At 41.4% G+C, this 16,241-nt stretch overlaps 1 protein-coding gene across 3 annotated transcripts in view; it reads left to right on the top strand.

Moving 5' to 3' along the window:
• scaf1 (SR-related CTD-associated factor 1) overlaps positions 1-16,241 on the top strand; it is a 39,465-nt gene that overhangs the window by 635 nt on the left and 22,589 nt on the right. For all 3 annotated transcript variants that reach the window (XM_061973764.1, XM_061973763.1, XM_061973762.1), the window contains exons 2-3: positions 4,310-7,829; positions 12,596-12,678. In XM_061973764.1, coding sequence (XP_061829748.1) covers positions 4,403-7,829; positions 12,596-12,678 — 3,510 coding nt within the window. In that variant the 5' untranslated portion in view covers positions 4,310-4,402. The remainder of the gene's footprint in view (positions 1-4,309; positions 7,830-12,595; positions 12,679-16,241) is intronic.

Below are 16,241 nucleotides of genomic sequence, written 5' to 3'. Positions count from 1 at the left end.
TCGGGTCGCGGGGGCAGCAGCCTAAGCAGGGAAGCCCAGACCTCCCTCTCCCCAGCCACTTCGTCCAGCTCCTCCCGGGGGATCCCGAGGCGTTCCCAGGCCAGCCGGGAGAGATAGTCTTCCCAGCGTGTCCTGGGTCTTCCCCGTGGCCTCCTACCGGTCGGACGTGCCCAAAACACCTTCCTAGGGAGGCGTTCGGGTGGCATCCTGACCAGATGCCCGAACCACCTCATCTGGCTCCTCTCGATGTGGAGAAGCAGCGGCTTTACTTTGAGCTCCCCCCGAATGACAGAGCTTCTCACCCTATCTCTAAGGGAGAGCCCCGCCACTCAGCGGAGGAAACTCATTTCGGCCGCTTGTACCCGTGATCTTGTCCTTTCGGTCATGACCCAAAGCTCATGACCATAGGTGAGGATGGGAACGTAGATCGACCGGTAAATCGAGAGCTTTTCCTTCCGGCTCAGCTCCTTCTTCACCACAACGGATCGATACAGCGTCCGCATTACTGAAGACGCCGCACCGATCCGCCTGTCGATCTCACGATCCACTCTTCCCCCACTCGTGAACAAGACTCCGAGGTACTTGAACTCCTCCACTTGTATTATTATTATTATTATAAACTGACAGGAGAGGAAACCCCAGGAAGGCAAGCAAAGACTGAACAAAAACTGCAGCACAGAAAAATAAGATCATGTTTCAGTTTATTTGGAACATGCATAAAATACAATCAATCAATCAATGTTTATTTATATAGCCCTAAATCACAAAAGTCTCAAAGGGCTGCACAAGCCACAACGACATCCTCGGCTCAGATCCCACATCAGGGAAAAAAAAAAAACCAACAGACAACGTCAATCTAAACTCAATTTTTTCAGTGCAGCCTCTAAGACTGTGACTGTATTATTGTTTCTTTCATATTGATAGTTTATGAAGGTGAACGTGTGTGTAAAAAAGTGTAGCATATACGTAATGAACTATTTTTCGAGTTCAGATTTAATGCAAAAGTCAAAAACAAATACAACAACAAAGATAGACTTAGTTAAATATAGTTCTAATGAAATGATCAAATATGAATATTAATGAATGTTTTTCGTGTGAATGACTATGAGAAACCTTGGAGAGGACCGCAATAAGGCTGCAGCTAACGATTATTTTTCGATTTATTTTTTCGATTAATCGTTTAATCTATAGATTATTTTTTTCGATTAATCTATAGATTATTTTTCCTTTTACCGATTTTTTTTTTAAATTTAAAATGAAGATGAAAAAATAAATGTAGGCCAGTTTTTTCAAAAGGCATGGCTTTTATTTACAAAAAAAAAAAGTATGGCCACTCAGTCAACATTGACAACAACATGACAAAATATTCTGTAACAATGTAAACATTTAAAACATTTAACAAAATTAAAAGGAGCTTATTTGCTTTTCAATGTGCAAATATAAAAGTAAACATCCAGTGCAAATCTTAATATTCTGCAATAGTATAAGCATTTCAAAAGTAAAAGTATTAATTATTTTGCTTTAAAATGTGCAAAAATAAAGATAAACATCCAATACAAAAAAAGTGCAAAACGGAAATATTCTGTAACAGTGTAAACATTTCAACAAAAGTAAAAGTATTGCTTATTTGCTAAAATGTGCAAAAATAAAGATAAACATCCAATACAAAAAAGTGCAAAACGAAATATTCTGTAACAACAGTGTAAACATTTCAACAAAAGTACAAGTATTGCTTATTTTGCTTAATAACACATTTATGATAGTATGATTAAAGTGAAAGTTTATTGTTCGTTTGTACATAGTAGGGATGTCCCGATCCAGGTTTATGCACTTCCGATCCGATACCGATATTGTTTTTGCATTTCCGATCCGAGCATGTATTAAAGTTTAAAGTTATTTAGCCTACTTAGTTGTCAGAATCATGTTGAAAAGGGTTTTAGTACTCTTGATAACAACTAGCTAAGGCTGCAGCTAACGATTATTTTTCTATCGATTAATGTATAGATTATTTTTTTCGATTAATCGGTTAATCTATAGATTATTTTTTTCCCGATTAATCTATAGATTATTTTTCCTTTTATCGATTTTTTTATTTAATTTAAAATGAAGATGAAAAAAATAAATGTAGGCCAGTTTTTTCAAAAGGCATGGCTTTTATTTACAAAAAAAAAGTATGGCCACTCAGTCAACATTGACAACAACATGACAAAATATTCTGTGACAATGTAAACATTTAAAACTTTTAACATTTAACAAAATTAAAAGTAGCTTATTTGCTTTTCAATGTGCAAATATAAAAGTAAACATCCAGTGCAAATCTTAATATTCTGCAATAGTATAAGCATTTCAAAAGTTGCTCGGTAAAGTGTGCGGAACAAACGTCCAATTTCTTGCCACTTTCGCATCTTTGGGCCACTGGTGCAACTTGAATCCGTCCCTGTTCGTGTTGTTACACCCTCCGACAACACACCGACGAGGCATGATGTCTCCAAGGTACGGAAAACAGTCGAAAAAACGGAAAATAACAGAGCTATTTTGACCCGGTGTTTGAGAAAATGGCGGATTGCTTGCCGATGTGACGTCACAACGTCATCGCTCCGAGAGCGAATATTAGAAAGGCGTTTAATTCGCCAAAATTCACCCATTTAGAGTTCGGAAATCGGTTAAAAAAATATATGGTCTTTTTTCTGCAACATCAAGTTATATATTGACGCTTACATAGGTCTGGTGATAATGTTCCCCTTTAAACTGAATCATATTGGTGCTTAGTTTGATTTCTTTGCTTAATCCATTCCATAATGTAATTCCACATACTGACATACTAAAGGTTTTAAGTGTTGTACGAGCATACAAATGTTTTAAATGAGATTTTCCTCTAAAGTTATATTTCTCCCATTTTGTTGAGAAGAACTGTTGTACATTCTTGGGTAGCAGGTTATAGTTTGCTTTGTACATAATTTTTGCTGTTTGCAAATGCACCAAATCGTTAGCGACCTTATAGCTCTATAAATGTGTGAAAGTAGCCTTCTGGGAAAGTTATGTGATTTATTGATGATTATTTGTTTTATTGCTGTACCCATTTTGGTGTCGGGCTTGGTATCACGATATATGGCTGTCAATAATGCGCTGAGGGTGGGGGTGAAACAAAAATCATAGTTTATATTTTGCAGCATAATTTAACCTGAGAACATACTATAGTAGTGCAAAAACCACACTTTAAAAATGAAGTTTTAATGTCTGTGGAAAAACCGTGGCAGCATTTTATTAGAACGTTCAACTCTTGTCTGTTATGTACAGTACAGGCCAAAAGTTTGGACACACCTTCTCAATCAATGCGTATTCTTTATTGTGTTGATACAACAGTGATTAGATTGATATTTTTTACTATCGGAAATATAATTTGTCGTTTTTGTTATTTTTTACAAACTCAACAAATAGAAAGACACAGGCAGATTTTAAGGGCCAAAAAGTTTATTTATTTGATTTTGTTTTACAGCAATCCTGTGTTTCTGTCTAATTATAATGGTGATCAATAATCGTAGCATTCAATGATTTGGGGAATTTTAAGTATCAGCATTGGTTTGGCCAATACTGCCCCTGCAACTAGTTGGTATTGCATTGATACTCAAATTTGTTGTGTGACTAATGTAACGTATCCAAACACCAGAAGAATAAGTGCTTATTAATCTTACCAGAAGTGTAGATAAAACAATGTTACAGCAGAAAGTAACCCGCTATTAACGGGTAGAATAATAATAGTTTTGAGAGAATAATACAACCCGGAAATGACGCAACGTTACATCATACGTCATCAGCCAATTATTAGCCTCTGTTAACCGTTTTGAAATTGTTTGATTATCATTTACATACCAAATAATATATCGTTATCACAGGAGGCTGCAATAAATATCGCAAAATAGATATTGATTCTTTTGCCATATCGCCCATCCCTTGTTACTAGTATGAAAACACTACAATCTAAATACAAATGAAGGAAAATGTACCAACAAACTGTCATAGATTAAAAAGCATTTATTATTGTCCATTCTCCTAACAGCCAAAGTCTCAGGTAAATGGGTAAGTAGTGTTGGTTTCGGTTATGTTGACAATTGCTCATGTGGACGTGAGCCAGCCAACCCGAGGCACGTTGATTTAAATAAATTCATGTAAAGCACTAAACTAATTTGTTTCAATTAAGTTGTAGCATGAAACTAAATCTGTGCAATCCAATTCATAAGCTGCAGTTGCATTAATATTTTAAGACTTTAAAACATTTAAATGTAATGCATTACTCTCTCCTCTTTACCAGGTGGGTGTGTGTGTGGTTTCCAACCATTCAGTGGACTTTCCCCGGGCTTCAAACCTCCAGGTCCGGCACACTAACAACTAGCAGTCCTGACCCATGGACATGCCATCTGCATCCGGCCTCAAAAAGAGGCTGACTACCTCCTCATCCACATCCCAAAGAGATACCGGCAGAAGTCCGACTCATTGCTCACCCTCGTTTTCTCGGTCCTCTCCATCGTCTGATCAGTCTTCTCCCTCATCTACGACATCGTCTGCCTGTGCTAACTCATCAGCCTTTCAGAATCATGTTGAAGGTCCGACGACAGGAGCAGAAGTGGCGACGGTATCTTCCACGTCTGCTTCTCTAGCAATGTCGTCTCTGGCCACATCCCTGTCTACACCAACCTCAGCAGAGTCCTTTCCTCGCACTGTATTGGAGTCAACTGTTGATTGTGAAGAAGGTAGAAAAAATGATATTTATGACCCTTTTCATCCTACTGATGTGGAAAAAGATGCAAAGATGGAAGAAGACGAGGGAGAAAAGTATGACCCATTTGACCCAACTGGTTCCCCGGCATCAGATGCTGATGATGAGAGTGGCAAAATAACAGAGGAGAATAAAAACGCTGAGAGAGAAATTGATGAGGAGGAGGAGAAGGAGGAGGAGCCTCCAGATTCTACTGACATTTTCACCGACCCACCAAGCCCTCCTCCAGCTACCGAGCTCTCTCATAGACGGCGGGTCGACTACAGTACTACCAAAGGCCGAGGTCGCAGAGCTGACTCAGAGAATTCTGAGATTGAGGAGGGGGAGATTGTTGTGGCTATTGAGAGAGACATTAGCAGTAAGAGAACGCCTTTAAACTCTCCTAAGATCACTTTTTTTGATCCAAAGCCGGAACGCATCCTCCGGGTGCTGGATGGCGATGGATTTGTGTCTGTATGCGCAGACAGTCACTGGGAAGAGCCCGAGGATGAGCCTGTAGTGGGAGTGGAGGATCTGAGAAGGAAACTAGTAAGCAAGAGGAAGGAACGCTATCTCTCCTGTCCTGGATCGTCCCCACTTTCTTCTCAACCGTTGCCTCCTCCTTCTCCCCCCGTTAACTCCCCACCTTCTTCCCCTCTCGCGCCTGCTGCTGAGCAAGGAAGCAAGAACCGCAAGTCCTCCAAAAGCTCCAAGGACCAGAACAGACAGCGAAGTAAGGATAGTAAGGCTCGGGATAAAGATGAGAAACGAAAGAAGAAGCGGAAGGACAAAGAGGCAGATCGGGAAAGGTGTAGGGAGAAGAATGAAGAGGACAAGAATTATAAGGAAGGTAAAAGTAGGAGAAGTAGTAGGAGTAGTAGTCAGAAGAGGAAGAGAACGCATCACAGTAGCCCAGAGGGTTCACGTTCACGCAACTCATCAAGACGAGAGGGCCACAGTAGACACTCGTTCCCCAGCCATTCTGTAGAGCGACATAGAGATAGGGAAAGAGATAAGGACAGGGACAGAGGTAGAGACCGGGACAGGGGAAGAGACAGAGACCGAAAAACAGAGCCAGAGAGGCGGAGGGAGAGTGAACAAAACCGCAGCGTTTCCCATAGAGATGGAAGAGATACAAGTTCTGGTTTGAGAATGGATGAGAGGAAACGTAAGGGAAGATATCACTCAAGCAGCAGAGAACGGGACATTTCAAAAAGGTCCAGAAGAAGCAGGGAGCGAGACCGAGACCGAGACCGGCAGCATGAGCGGGAACGATACCGGGACGGACGTCCTGTTGTTCCGCCATCTATTCAGGACCTTAATGGTTCCGACCTGTTTGCCATCAAGCGAACCATCACAGTCACCAGCACCACAACAACCACCGTACCCGGCTCTCCTATACTCTCTCACGCCTCCCCCTGTCGGACCGTACAGGACACGGACAAGCTCCACAAGAGGAAGAAGAAAAGAAGATGGCACTCGGGTGGTGAGGAAATGGACCGAGGACCTTATCACAGTCGATCACAGTCGCTGTCTCCTCCAAGATATCACAGCTACGACTCAGACCACTATTCGGATAAACTGGAGATGGACATGTTGTCATTAGATGGTGAAGCTTTGGACTCTGACTACCCATCATTGGAAGATACACCTCCACCAGCCCTGCCCACAGACCCACCTGTTCCCAGCCCGAAATCTAAAACCAGCCCCAAGACCGAACGACATCGCCCCAAAAAGAAAGGACGCGCATTAAAGAAAGCAACTCTGTCCTCTTCATCCTCCTCCTCTTACAATAAAACCAAAAGCAAAGGCATTGCCTCACTGTCTCACCCCTCTGATTCTGCCCCCATCTCATCAGGTCTTCCTCTTGCCAAACGAAACCGGAAGATGGGAAAAGACAAAGTTTGGGATAAAGGCGGCAAAAAAGATTTGAGTCGCTCGAGCAAAACGAAGAAAGACGGCAACGGTCGGAAAACCAAACTTCAGTCCAAAGTGTCAGTTTTGGTGCGTGAGGGTGTGAGCAGCACCACTGGGACATCGGTTGCATCCAGTAAGCTGGGTATGGACCTTCTTGGTCCAGGTGGTGCAGGAGGGGGTTCCGGAGGATCTGTTGTGGGTGGTTCAATTGCGGTAGTCTTCTGCAGAGACAACGAGAGCAGGTCACCATTCCTTAAACCTTGCTCTGAACCTCTGTCAGTAGTAGTCCGCACTAAAGATATGTCCGGTATGGGCAAGCGTAATAGCCTGACAGCACCACCACCCTCTTTAAGCAGTCCTTTGGCACTGAAATCTAAGAAAACCAAGCCTGGCTCTATCACGTCCACTTCTTCCTCCACGTCCTCCCCTTCGTCAACATTGGCAACCAAGCGGCGCCGTCGCGTGGTCAAGAAGGTCAAGGAAAAGGCTGGAGCAGCAGGCGCGGCCTCTGAAGATGGAGGCCAATCCAAAACGACATCTGAAGTCTGGGGCGCAGCCTCCCTGGAGGTTTTTTCCACTGGCGGCGATGGAAGCAAGTCAGTCAGTCCACTCACTGGCCAAGCTGGTCCCATTCCCTGTTTGTCATCCTCCTCATCCTCCTCCTCTTTTACAAGTCTGCTTCCACCCGCCTCCTCACCGCCCCGCACACCTCCACCTTCAATTGCTCCCCTGAGGGACACAAGGGAGTCTTCACCAGACTCCCAGACTGTGGACAGCAGCTGCAAGACTCCAGAGCCTTCCTTCCTTGCCGAGGACTGCCCTACTCAGACCAGCCCCCCACACACGCCATCGAGTCCAGCCAGCATGTCTGGGCCACAGGGAACTGGCCTCAGCATCACCTTGTCTACACCCACCACAATGCCCCCTCTTTCGGACAATGCACCCAAATCTGCTGCCTCACCTCCTTCATCCTCCTCGTCAGTGGGGGGTGGTCTCGCCTCCCTCTCTTTACCTCTGTCCTCATCAGACCCTTCTTCCTCCTCCTCGGTGTCCTCGTCATCTGCTAGTAAGCCCCCTCCGCCTCCACCTCCTGCAGCTCCGGTCCTCCCATGGAGTCTGCAGACAGGAGTCGACTGCACAACTGGCGGAGTTCTTGCTTGTGAGTTTTTGCCATCAATTATTTGATTTATAGAAAAGTATGTAAATATGTTATAGCCTCTTATCCACAGCTGTCAACCCCCCCCGTTTATTTTGCCCTTCTCGTCGCTGTTTTTATCTTCCATAAGAAAATAAAAAACTTCTCCGGTACTGCTGGAGCAGCACAGCTTCTGTCCACATCCCGCAGCCGGTAAAAAGTCGGGCCTTCAAAATAAAAGCACACTGGTAAAACACAGTCAGTTGCACACAGCACTGAGAATGGGGAACTGGCGAATTGGTTTGTGATTCAATCCAATTGACAGCGTGAGTGAGACGGATGAACAACAAAGAAGGCATCGCAGTCAAACAATTTGTAAAAATCTCTTGACAATTGTAATCTTTATCTTCAGTAGAGCATGTGTAACACTGATTTTAGCAGATCACATGGAGGAAAAATGATGTGCACCAGCATGTAAAATTTCCAGCATAATACCATTTTGTATTTTATTGGTAAATTTTCCGTGTAGTAATATAATATGCAAATGTTGACATGTATACTCTCCTCTTGGGGGACATAAATAGTGCATGTCAATTTGAAAATGATTAAACACTTTTTGATTGGGTGCTCCATAAATAATTATATTTAACATATTAGGTCATACTTGCCAACCCTCCCGATTTTCCCGGGAGACTCCTGAATTTCATTGCCCCTCCCGAAAATCTCCCAGGGCAACCATTCTCCCGAATCTCTCCCAATTTCCACACGGACAACAATATCGGGTGCGTGCCTTAAAGGCACTGCCTTTAGCGTACTCCACAACCTGTCGTCACGTCCGCTTTTCCTCCGTACAAACAGCGTGCCGGCCCATTCACATAAAATATGCGGCTAGGTACATAAGTGAATGCAATGCATACTTGATCAACAGCCATACAGGTCACACTGAGGGTGGCCGTATAAACAACTTTAACACTGTTACAAATATGCGCCACACTGTGAACCCACACCAAACAAGAATGACAAACACATTTCGGGAGAACATCCGCACCGTAACGCAACATAAACACAACAGAACAAACACCCAGAACCCCTTGCAGCACTAACTCTTCCGGGACGCTACAATATACACCCCCGCTACCACCAAACACCACCCCCCCATCTCCCGAATTCGGAGGTCTCAAGGTTGGCAAGTATGTATTAGGTGCATTATGCTTTTCTGTAGTGTAAAAAAAAATCTAAAATAAATGATTAGAACTGACCTTATTATAATACGCTGTTTTAAACTATGCCTTCTGGCTGCTGTTGAGGTGCCCTCAAGCAAGGTTGAAATTGTTAAAGTGGGCTAATAAAGTATCGAATAATATTCGTAGAACTGTACCTAGTGGACATCCTTGGATTATCAAGCACCTGAAGACTTAGCATTCTTTCAACCACTAAAAGTTTTTGTCCGATATTTTTTGTCCTAAAACATTTAGGTAACATATTTGCCGTACTATAGCGCGCACCGGTATATAAACTGCACTCACTACATTTTAGAAGAAAAAAATATTTCTCCATACAATAGCCGCACCGGACGCAGATGTATACTTTGTGAAATTTGTTATTTACACTGACATATTTTGTAAATATTTATTTACACACCTTAATTGTTTCCAAGCAGTGTCTGTAATACGGCGGTAAAACGGTTGATCAAACAAAAACAGAAGATCGTCATGGACCCACTAGCTACTTAAGATAACTCGCCAATCAGCTAAACAGACGCAATAACTCCACTTAGACATTTTGGTGAATTTACTGAGGAATTTGTGAAACTGAAACGATACAAATAGAATGCCATTGCAAGTTAATAATACTAACACAGACACCCAAAAACGTGTTGGCATATTAGTTCATGCTAATGTCGCTAGCTTTATTACATTACAATAGCATGTACACATATGCATGAAAACACTCCTACAGACATCAAACATGGGAGAGTTTAGTAAGTATGAATTGTTTTAGTTACATTGTAAAATTTACAAACGTTGCTTGGAGTGATGAATGACAAATCCATACAAGTGGAAACGCTATAGATGATTAGAAGACGGACCAGCACTTTTGGTTTAAAGGCCTACTGAAATGAATTTTTTTTATTTAAACGGGGATAGCAGATCCATTCTATGTGTCATACTTGATCATTTTGCGATATTGCCATGTTTTTGCTGAAAGGATTTAGTAGAGAACGACGACGATAAAGTTCGCAACTTTTGGTCGCTGATAAAAAAAAAGCCTTGCCTGTACCGGAAGTAGCGTGACGTCACAAGTTGAAAGTCTCCTCTCATTTCCCCATTGTTTACACCAGCAGCGAGAGCGATTCGGACCGAGAAAGCGACGATTACCCCATTAATTTGAGCCAGGATGAAAGATTCGTGGATGAGGAACGTGAGAGTGAAGGACTAGAGTGCAGTGCAGGACGTATCTTTTTTCGTTCTGACCGTAACTTAGGTACAAGGGCTCATTGGATTCCACACACTCTCCTTTTTCTATTGTGGATCACGGATTTGTATTTTAAACCACCTCGGATACTATATCCTCTTGAAAATGAGAGTCGAGAACGCGAAATGGACATTCACAGTGACTTTCATCTCCACGACAATACATCGGTGAAGCACTTTAGCTACGGAGCTAACGTGATAGCATCGGGCTTAACTGCAGATAGAAACAAAAGAAATAAACCCCTGACTGGAAGGATAGACAGAAAATCAACAATACTATTAAACCATGGACCTGTAACTACACGGTTAATGCTTTCCAGCCTGGCGAAGCTTAACAATGCTGTTGCTAACGACGCCATTGAATCTAACTTAGCTACGGACCTCGACAGAGCTATGATAAAAACATTAGCTCTCCACTAGCTCTCATCTGCTCATCAACACCGAAGCTCACCTGCGTTCCAGCGATCGACAGAGCGACGAAGGACTACACCCGATCATCGATGCGGTCGGCGGCTAGCGTCGGATAGCGCGTCTGCTATCCAAGTCAAAGTCCTCCTGGTTGTGTTGCTGTAGCCAGACGCTAATACACCGATCGCATCTACGGCTTTCTTCTTTGCAGTCTCCATTGTTCATTAAACAAATTGCAAAAAATTCACCAACACAGATGTCCAGAATACTGTGGAATTTTGCGATGAAAACTGAGCTTTTTGTATTGGATACAATGGCGTCCCAATACTTCCGTTTCAACCATCGACGTCACGCGCATACGTCATCATACCTAGACGTTTTCAACCGGAAGTTTCGCAGGAAATTTAAAATTGCACTTTATAAGTTAACCCGGCCGTATTGGCATGTGTTGCAATGTTAAGATTTCATCATTGATATAAATAAACTATCAGACTGCGTGGTCGGTAGTAGTGGGTTTCAGTAGGCCTTTAAAGCACTAAACCGAAGGAAAATACTGTAGAAGTTCACCCTGTGGCACCTGCAGTGAGCGAATGTTGTCCAAAAGATGCCATAGCACAATCAATAACCTATTTTCAATGTCTCTGATTGCATTTAATGAAAACCGATTGCATTATGGCCGCTAGCGAAGAAAAATCGAAACATTAGCCACATCGTTCAGGGTTCAAATTAGGGCTGCAACAACTAATCGATTATAAAAATAGTTGACGATTAATTTAGTCATCGATTCGTTGGATCTATGCTATGCGCATGCGCAGAGGCATTTTTTTGAATTTTTTTTTTATAAACCTTTATTTAAAAACTGCAACATGTACAAACAGCTGAGAAACACTAATCAAAATAAGTATGGTGCCAGTATGCTGTTTTTTTTTTCAATAAAATACTGGAAAGGATAGAAATGTAATTTGTTTATTTTTTCCGATTATTAATCGATTAATCGAAGTAATAATCGACAGATTAATCGATTATCAAATGAATCGTTAGTTGCAGCCCTAGTTCAAATTGTAAGAAAAAAGTAGCGGCCCATAGTCCGGCATTTACGGTATGTCTTACTCATTTTAAGATGCTACAAAAAGTGTTCCAGCAGTTTAAAAAATATATTTTTTAAGGTCATGGTTCAGTTCATTTTGGGTACACTATAGTAAAATGCAAAACAAAAACAACTTAGCTCTTCGAGCGTTGATACTTTTTGCAAAAATAACATGCAAAATTATCTGAACAAAATATCATAGCTGTTGCTTTGTCTTAACCAGTGACAAAGCCAATTAATGTGACATCAAATATTATATTTTTTATTAATGAATTTATTTTTAGACTGTTTTGAGGGTCAGTGAAAACAAAAGCTATGGGCCAAGACTGCACTTTGGTCACTAATAGCAGAGTGTTTCTTTTTAGGAAAGTGCAACAGTAACACTTTGATCAGTTTGATGTATTGTTGTATTTTTAGTCAATTAGGTTCCTTATTGGCTGAAGTTAAGCATTAACAGTTTTTACCCCCTTTCCTCATTTCTATAGAGCAACACGCTGCTTTTGTTTTCTTCACTTGTCTTAAGTCTGTTTACGTATTTCACCAGGAAGGCCGAGCATTCCCAAACAAGTCTTTAACGGTAGAAAAGGGTTTTCGAGCTCTGGCACTAACGTTAGCCATGACTGTACCAAGTAAAAGCTTGATGCGAGGCACACTTCCTGTCCCTCACTTTTAATATGTACCGTGTGGGGAAAACGGTAGGCCTTTAGACCGAACTGAATAATATGATCACAAACGCATGTACCATTACACACCGAGTTAAAACTGTTTCATACAAGTTATATTCCATACCACCCATAATCATTTCGTCCATTCTTCCTCAGTAACTGCCCTGCTCTTCAAAATGGAGGAGGCAAATATTGCCAGCAGAGCAAAAGCTCAAGAATTCATCCAAGCAACCAGCCAGGTGAGAGGAATACATAACATGTATTATACTGAGAGCTGGTTCTAATTTATTGGTTACCATATTTAAGCAGGGCTATACGTGGAAAAGCATTACAACTAGGGATGGGTACCAAATTCGGTACTTTTATATGCAGAATTTTGTCAGTACTGCTGGGTACCGATTAACGTAAAATCAAACGGTGCCATATTTCACGTTCAGTTGCTGATTCTGCACCGGCTCAAACACTTGGTAGGCACTCATAGCAGACACAGCAAGAGTGCCTCTAGTTAATCTTATAATTAGGTATGTTCCGATACAGATCATCCATGAGTGAAATGACTGATGTTGGTCGATACCAATACCGAAACTGTACATTTTTAAATGTACAAACCCCGTTTCCATATGAGTTGGGAAATTGTGTTGGATGTAAATATAAACAGAATACAATGATTTGCAAATCCTTTTCAACCCATATTCAGTTGAATATGCTACAAAGACAACATATTTGATGTTCAAACTGATAAACATTTTTTTTTTTCCAAATAATCATTAACTTTAGAATTTGATGCCAGCAACACGTGACAAAGAAGTTGGGAAAGGTGGCAATAAATACTGATAAAGTTGAGGAATGCTCATCAAACACTTATTTGGAACATCCCACAGGTAAACAGGCAAATTGGGAACAGGTGGGTGCCATGATTGGGTATAAAAGTAGATTCCATGAAATGCTCAGTCATTCACAAACAAGGATGGGGCGAGGGTCACCACTTTGTCAACAAATGCGTGAGCAAATTGTTGAACAGTTTGAGAAAAACCTTTCTCAACCAGCTATTGCAAGGAATTTAGGGATTTCACCATCTACGGTCCGTAATATCATCAAAGGGTTCAGAGAATCTGGAGAAATCACTGCACGTAAGCAGCTAAGCCCGTGTCCTTCGATCCCTCAGGCTGTACTGCGTCAACAAGCGACATCAGTGTGTAAAGGATATCACCACATGGGCTCAGGAACACTTCAGAAACCCACTGTCAGTAACTACAGTTGGTCGCTACATCTGTAAGTGCAAGTTAAAACTCTCCTATGCAAGGCAAAAAGCGTTCATCAACAACACCCAGAAACGCCGTCAGCTTCGCTGGGCCTGAGCTCATCTAAGATGGACTGATGCAAAGTGGAAAAGTGTTCTGTGGTCTGACGAGTCCACATTTCAAATTGTTTTTGGAAACTGTGGACGTCGTGTCCTCCGGACCAAAGAGGAAAAGAACCATCCGGATTGTTATAGGCGCAAAGTTGAAAAGCCAGCATCTGTGATGGTATGAGGGTGTATTAGTGCCCAAGACATGGGTAACTTACACATCTGTGAAGGCGCCATTAATGCTGCAAGGTACATACAGGTTTTGGAGCAACATATGTTGCCATCCAAGCAACGTTACCATGGACGCCCCTGCTTATTTCAGCAAGACAATGCCAAGCCACGTGTTACATCAGCGTGGCTTCATAGTAAAAGAGTGCGGGTACTAGACTGGCCTGCCTGTAGTCCAGACCTGTCTCCCATTGAAAATGTGTGGCGCATTATGAAGCCTAAAATAGCACAACGGAGACCCCCGGACTGTTGAACAACTTAAGCTGTACATCAAGCAAGAATGGGAAAGAATTCCACCTGAGAAGCTTAAGAAATGTGTCTCCTCAGTTCCCAAACGTTTACTGAGTGTTGTTAAAAGGAAAGGCCATGTAACACAGTGGTGAACATGCCCTTTCCCAACTACTTTGGCACGTGTTGCAGCCATGAAATTGTAACTTAATTATTATTTGCAAAAAAAAAAATAAAGTTTATGAGTTTGAACATCAAATATTTTGTCTTTGTAGTGCATTCAATTGAGTATGGGTTGAAAAGGATTTGCAAATCATTGTATTCCGTTTATATTTACATCTAATACAATTTCCCAACTCATATGGAAACGGGGTTTGTATGTATGGTGAGTGCTATTCCCAGTATCGCAATATCAACACACTATTTAAACCAGTTCCTTATTGTATTTTGTAGGATACAAATGTTTGAGCAAAACAAAGTCAATACAAAATAATTAAACAAAAGCAAAAAAATCTGCTACTTATTAAATTAAATCATTTGGTTTTTGCCCTTAAAGTCCTTCTTTGTCCAGGGAATTTCACCCCGAGTTTGTAAACAACAAAATTTGAGAAAACGAAAAAATATCAATGTGATCACTGATACTACCCTTAATATCGATTGACACCACTAATTTATGTCTCTATCCGCCTTCCTCTTACTTGTTGTGGACTGACTGTGACAATGCTGACACACCAACAGTTGCTCTTCTATTATCCTCTCCAGGCTCTTCTTAATCTACTTGTTAATTTCTTGTTGTCTTCTTATTTTCTGCTCTAATGTGGTTCCATCTAGACCTCTTAAACTTTACTAAGCACTTATTTCTTGGTGTTGTTTCAAGCTAGGTTAGCTTAGCTATTAACTTCCCAGCTTTTTTAAGTGTGTAACATGTTTAGCCTCGTCCTCCGGTAAGGGTGTAACGGTACACAAAAATTTTGGTTCGGTACCTACCTCGGTTTAGAGGTCACTGTTCGGTTCATTTTCGGTACAGTAAGAAAACAACAAAATATACATTTTTGGGGTTATTTATTTACCAAATTTGTAAACAATGGCTTTATCCTTTTAACACTGGGAACACTATAATCAACGTTCCCTCTAAGGTGCGCACCTGCGCAATTGCGCACTGCTCACGCGTCCTCTGCGCACAGCAAATCTATGCCGCGCAAAAAAATCAAATCCCACTCTAAACAAAATAAACAAATCGTTTGTTTTGTATGATTTTGCAAAGCAACTGTGAGTCACAGGTGACGAAAGGCGGCCACAACAGATAAAACAATGTTTGTCAACACTTAAATTATTGTAACGTCTGTGGAGACACTTAAAGGAGGACAGGAATTCCATCGGTCCCTTTATTTAGCGAAATTGTTTGTCGGCCATAACCACACCAAAACAATGTGTAAAATACTTTTATCTAGCAAAACTGGTCATTGTCTACCATACAAACCAAGCCAAAAGCAACTCTTTGTCATCTGTTATATCAACAGCAGCCGCTTGCTCTCTCTCACCTGCACCAACACATACACTATGGCAATTAGCCACTGGTGCGTTTATGGCCACACAAAAAGTTGGACAACTCCAACACTACGCGTAAAGTGTAAATTAAAGGTCGTTTTACTATGACTCCTCAATCGGTGTGCTTATTCTACTGTCATTTGTTAAGAATGTTATTTTTTGGATGTTAATCATGAAATGATGTTACAGGACTACATAATTGCTAATAAAAATATGTATTTTACGGACAGAAAGTTAATAAACACTTCATCTCATGCAACATGTGAATGTTTTAAGGGGAACTAAATGTGATCTCTGAAAGGGGTGCACAATCTTTCCAAAGCAGGACCCCCACCCAGGCATAAAATACTATAGTGCATAGCTGATTAAAAAAAAAACAATATCTAAGTGGGCCAAATCACATATATTAGAAAAAAACCTCTTGAAATTGACTAGTCACTTGATTATAAT

This window comes from Nerophis lumbriciformis, linkage group LG22 (assembly GCF_033978685.3).
Source record: "Nerophis lumbriciformis linkage group LG22, RoL_Nlum_v2.1, whole genome shotgun sequence".
NCBI classification, from domain to species: Eukaryota; Metazoa; Chordata; class Actinopteri; order Syngnathiformes; family Syngnathidae; genus Nerophis; species Nerophis lumbriciformis.
This window is presented reverse-complemented; position numbering and strand designations above follow the sequence as displayed.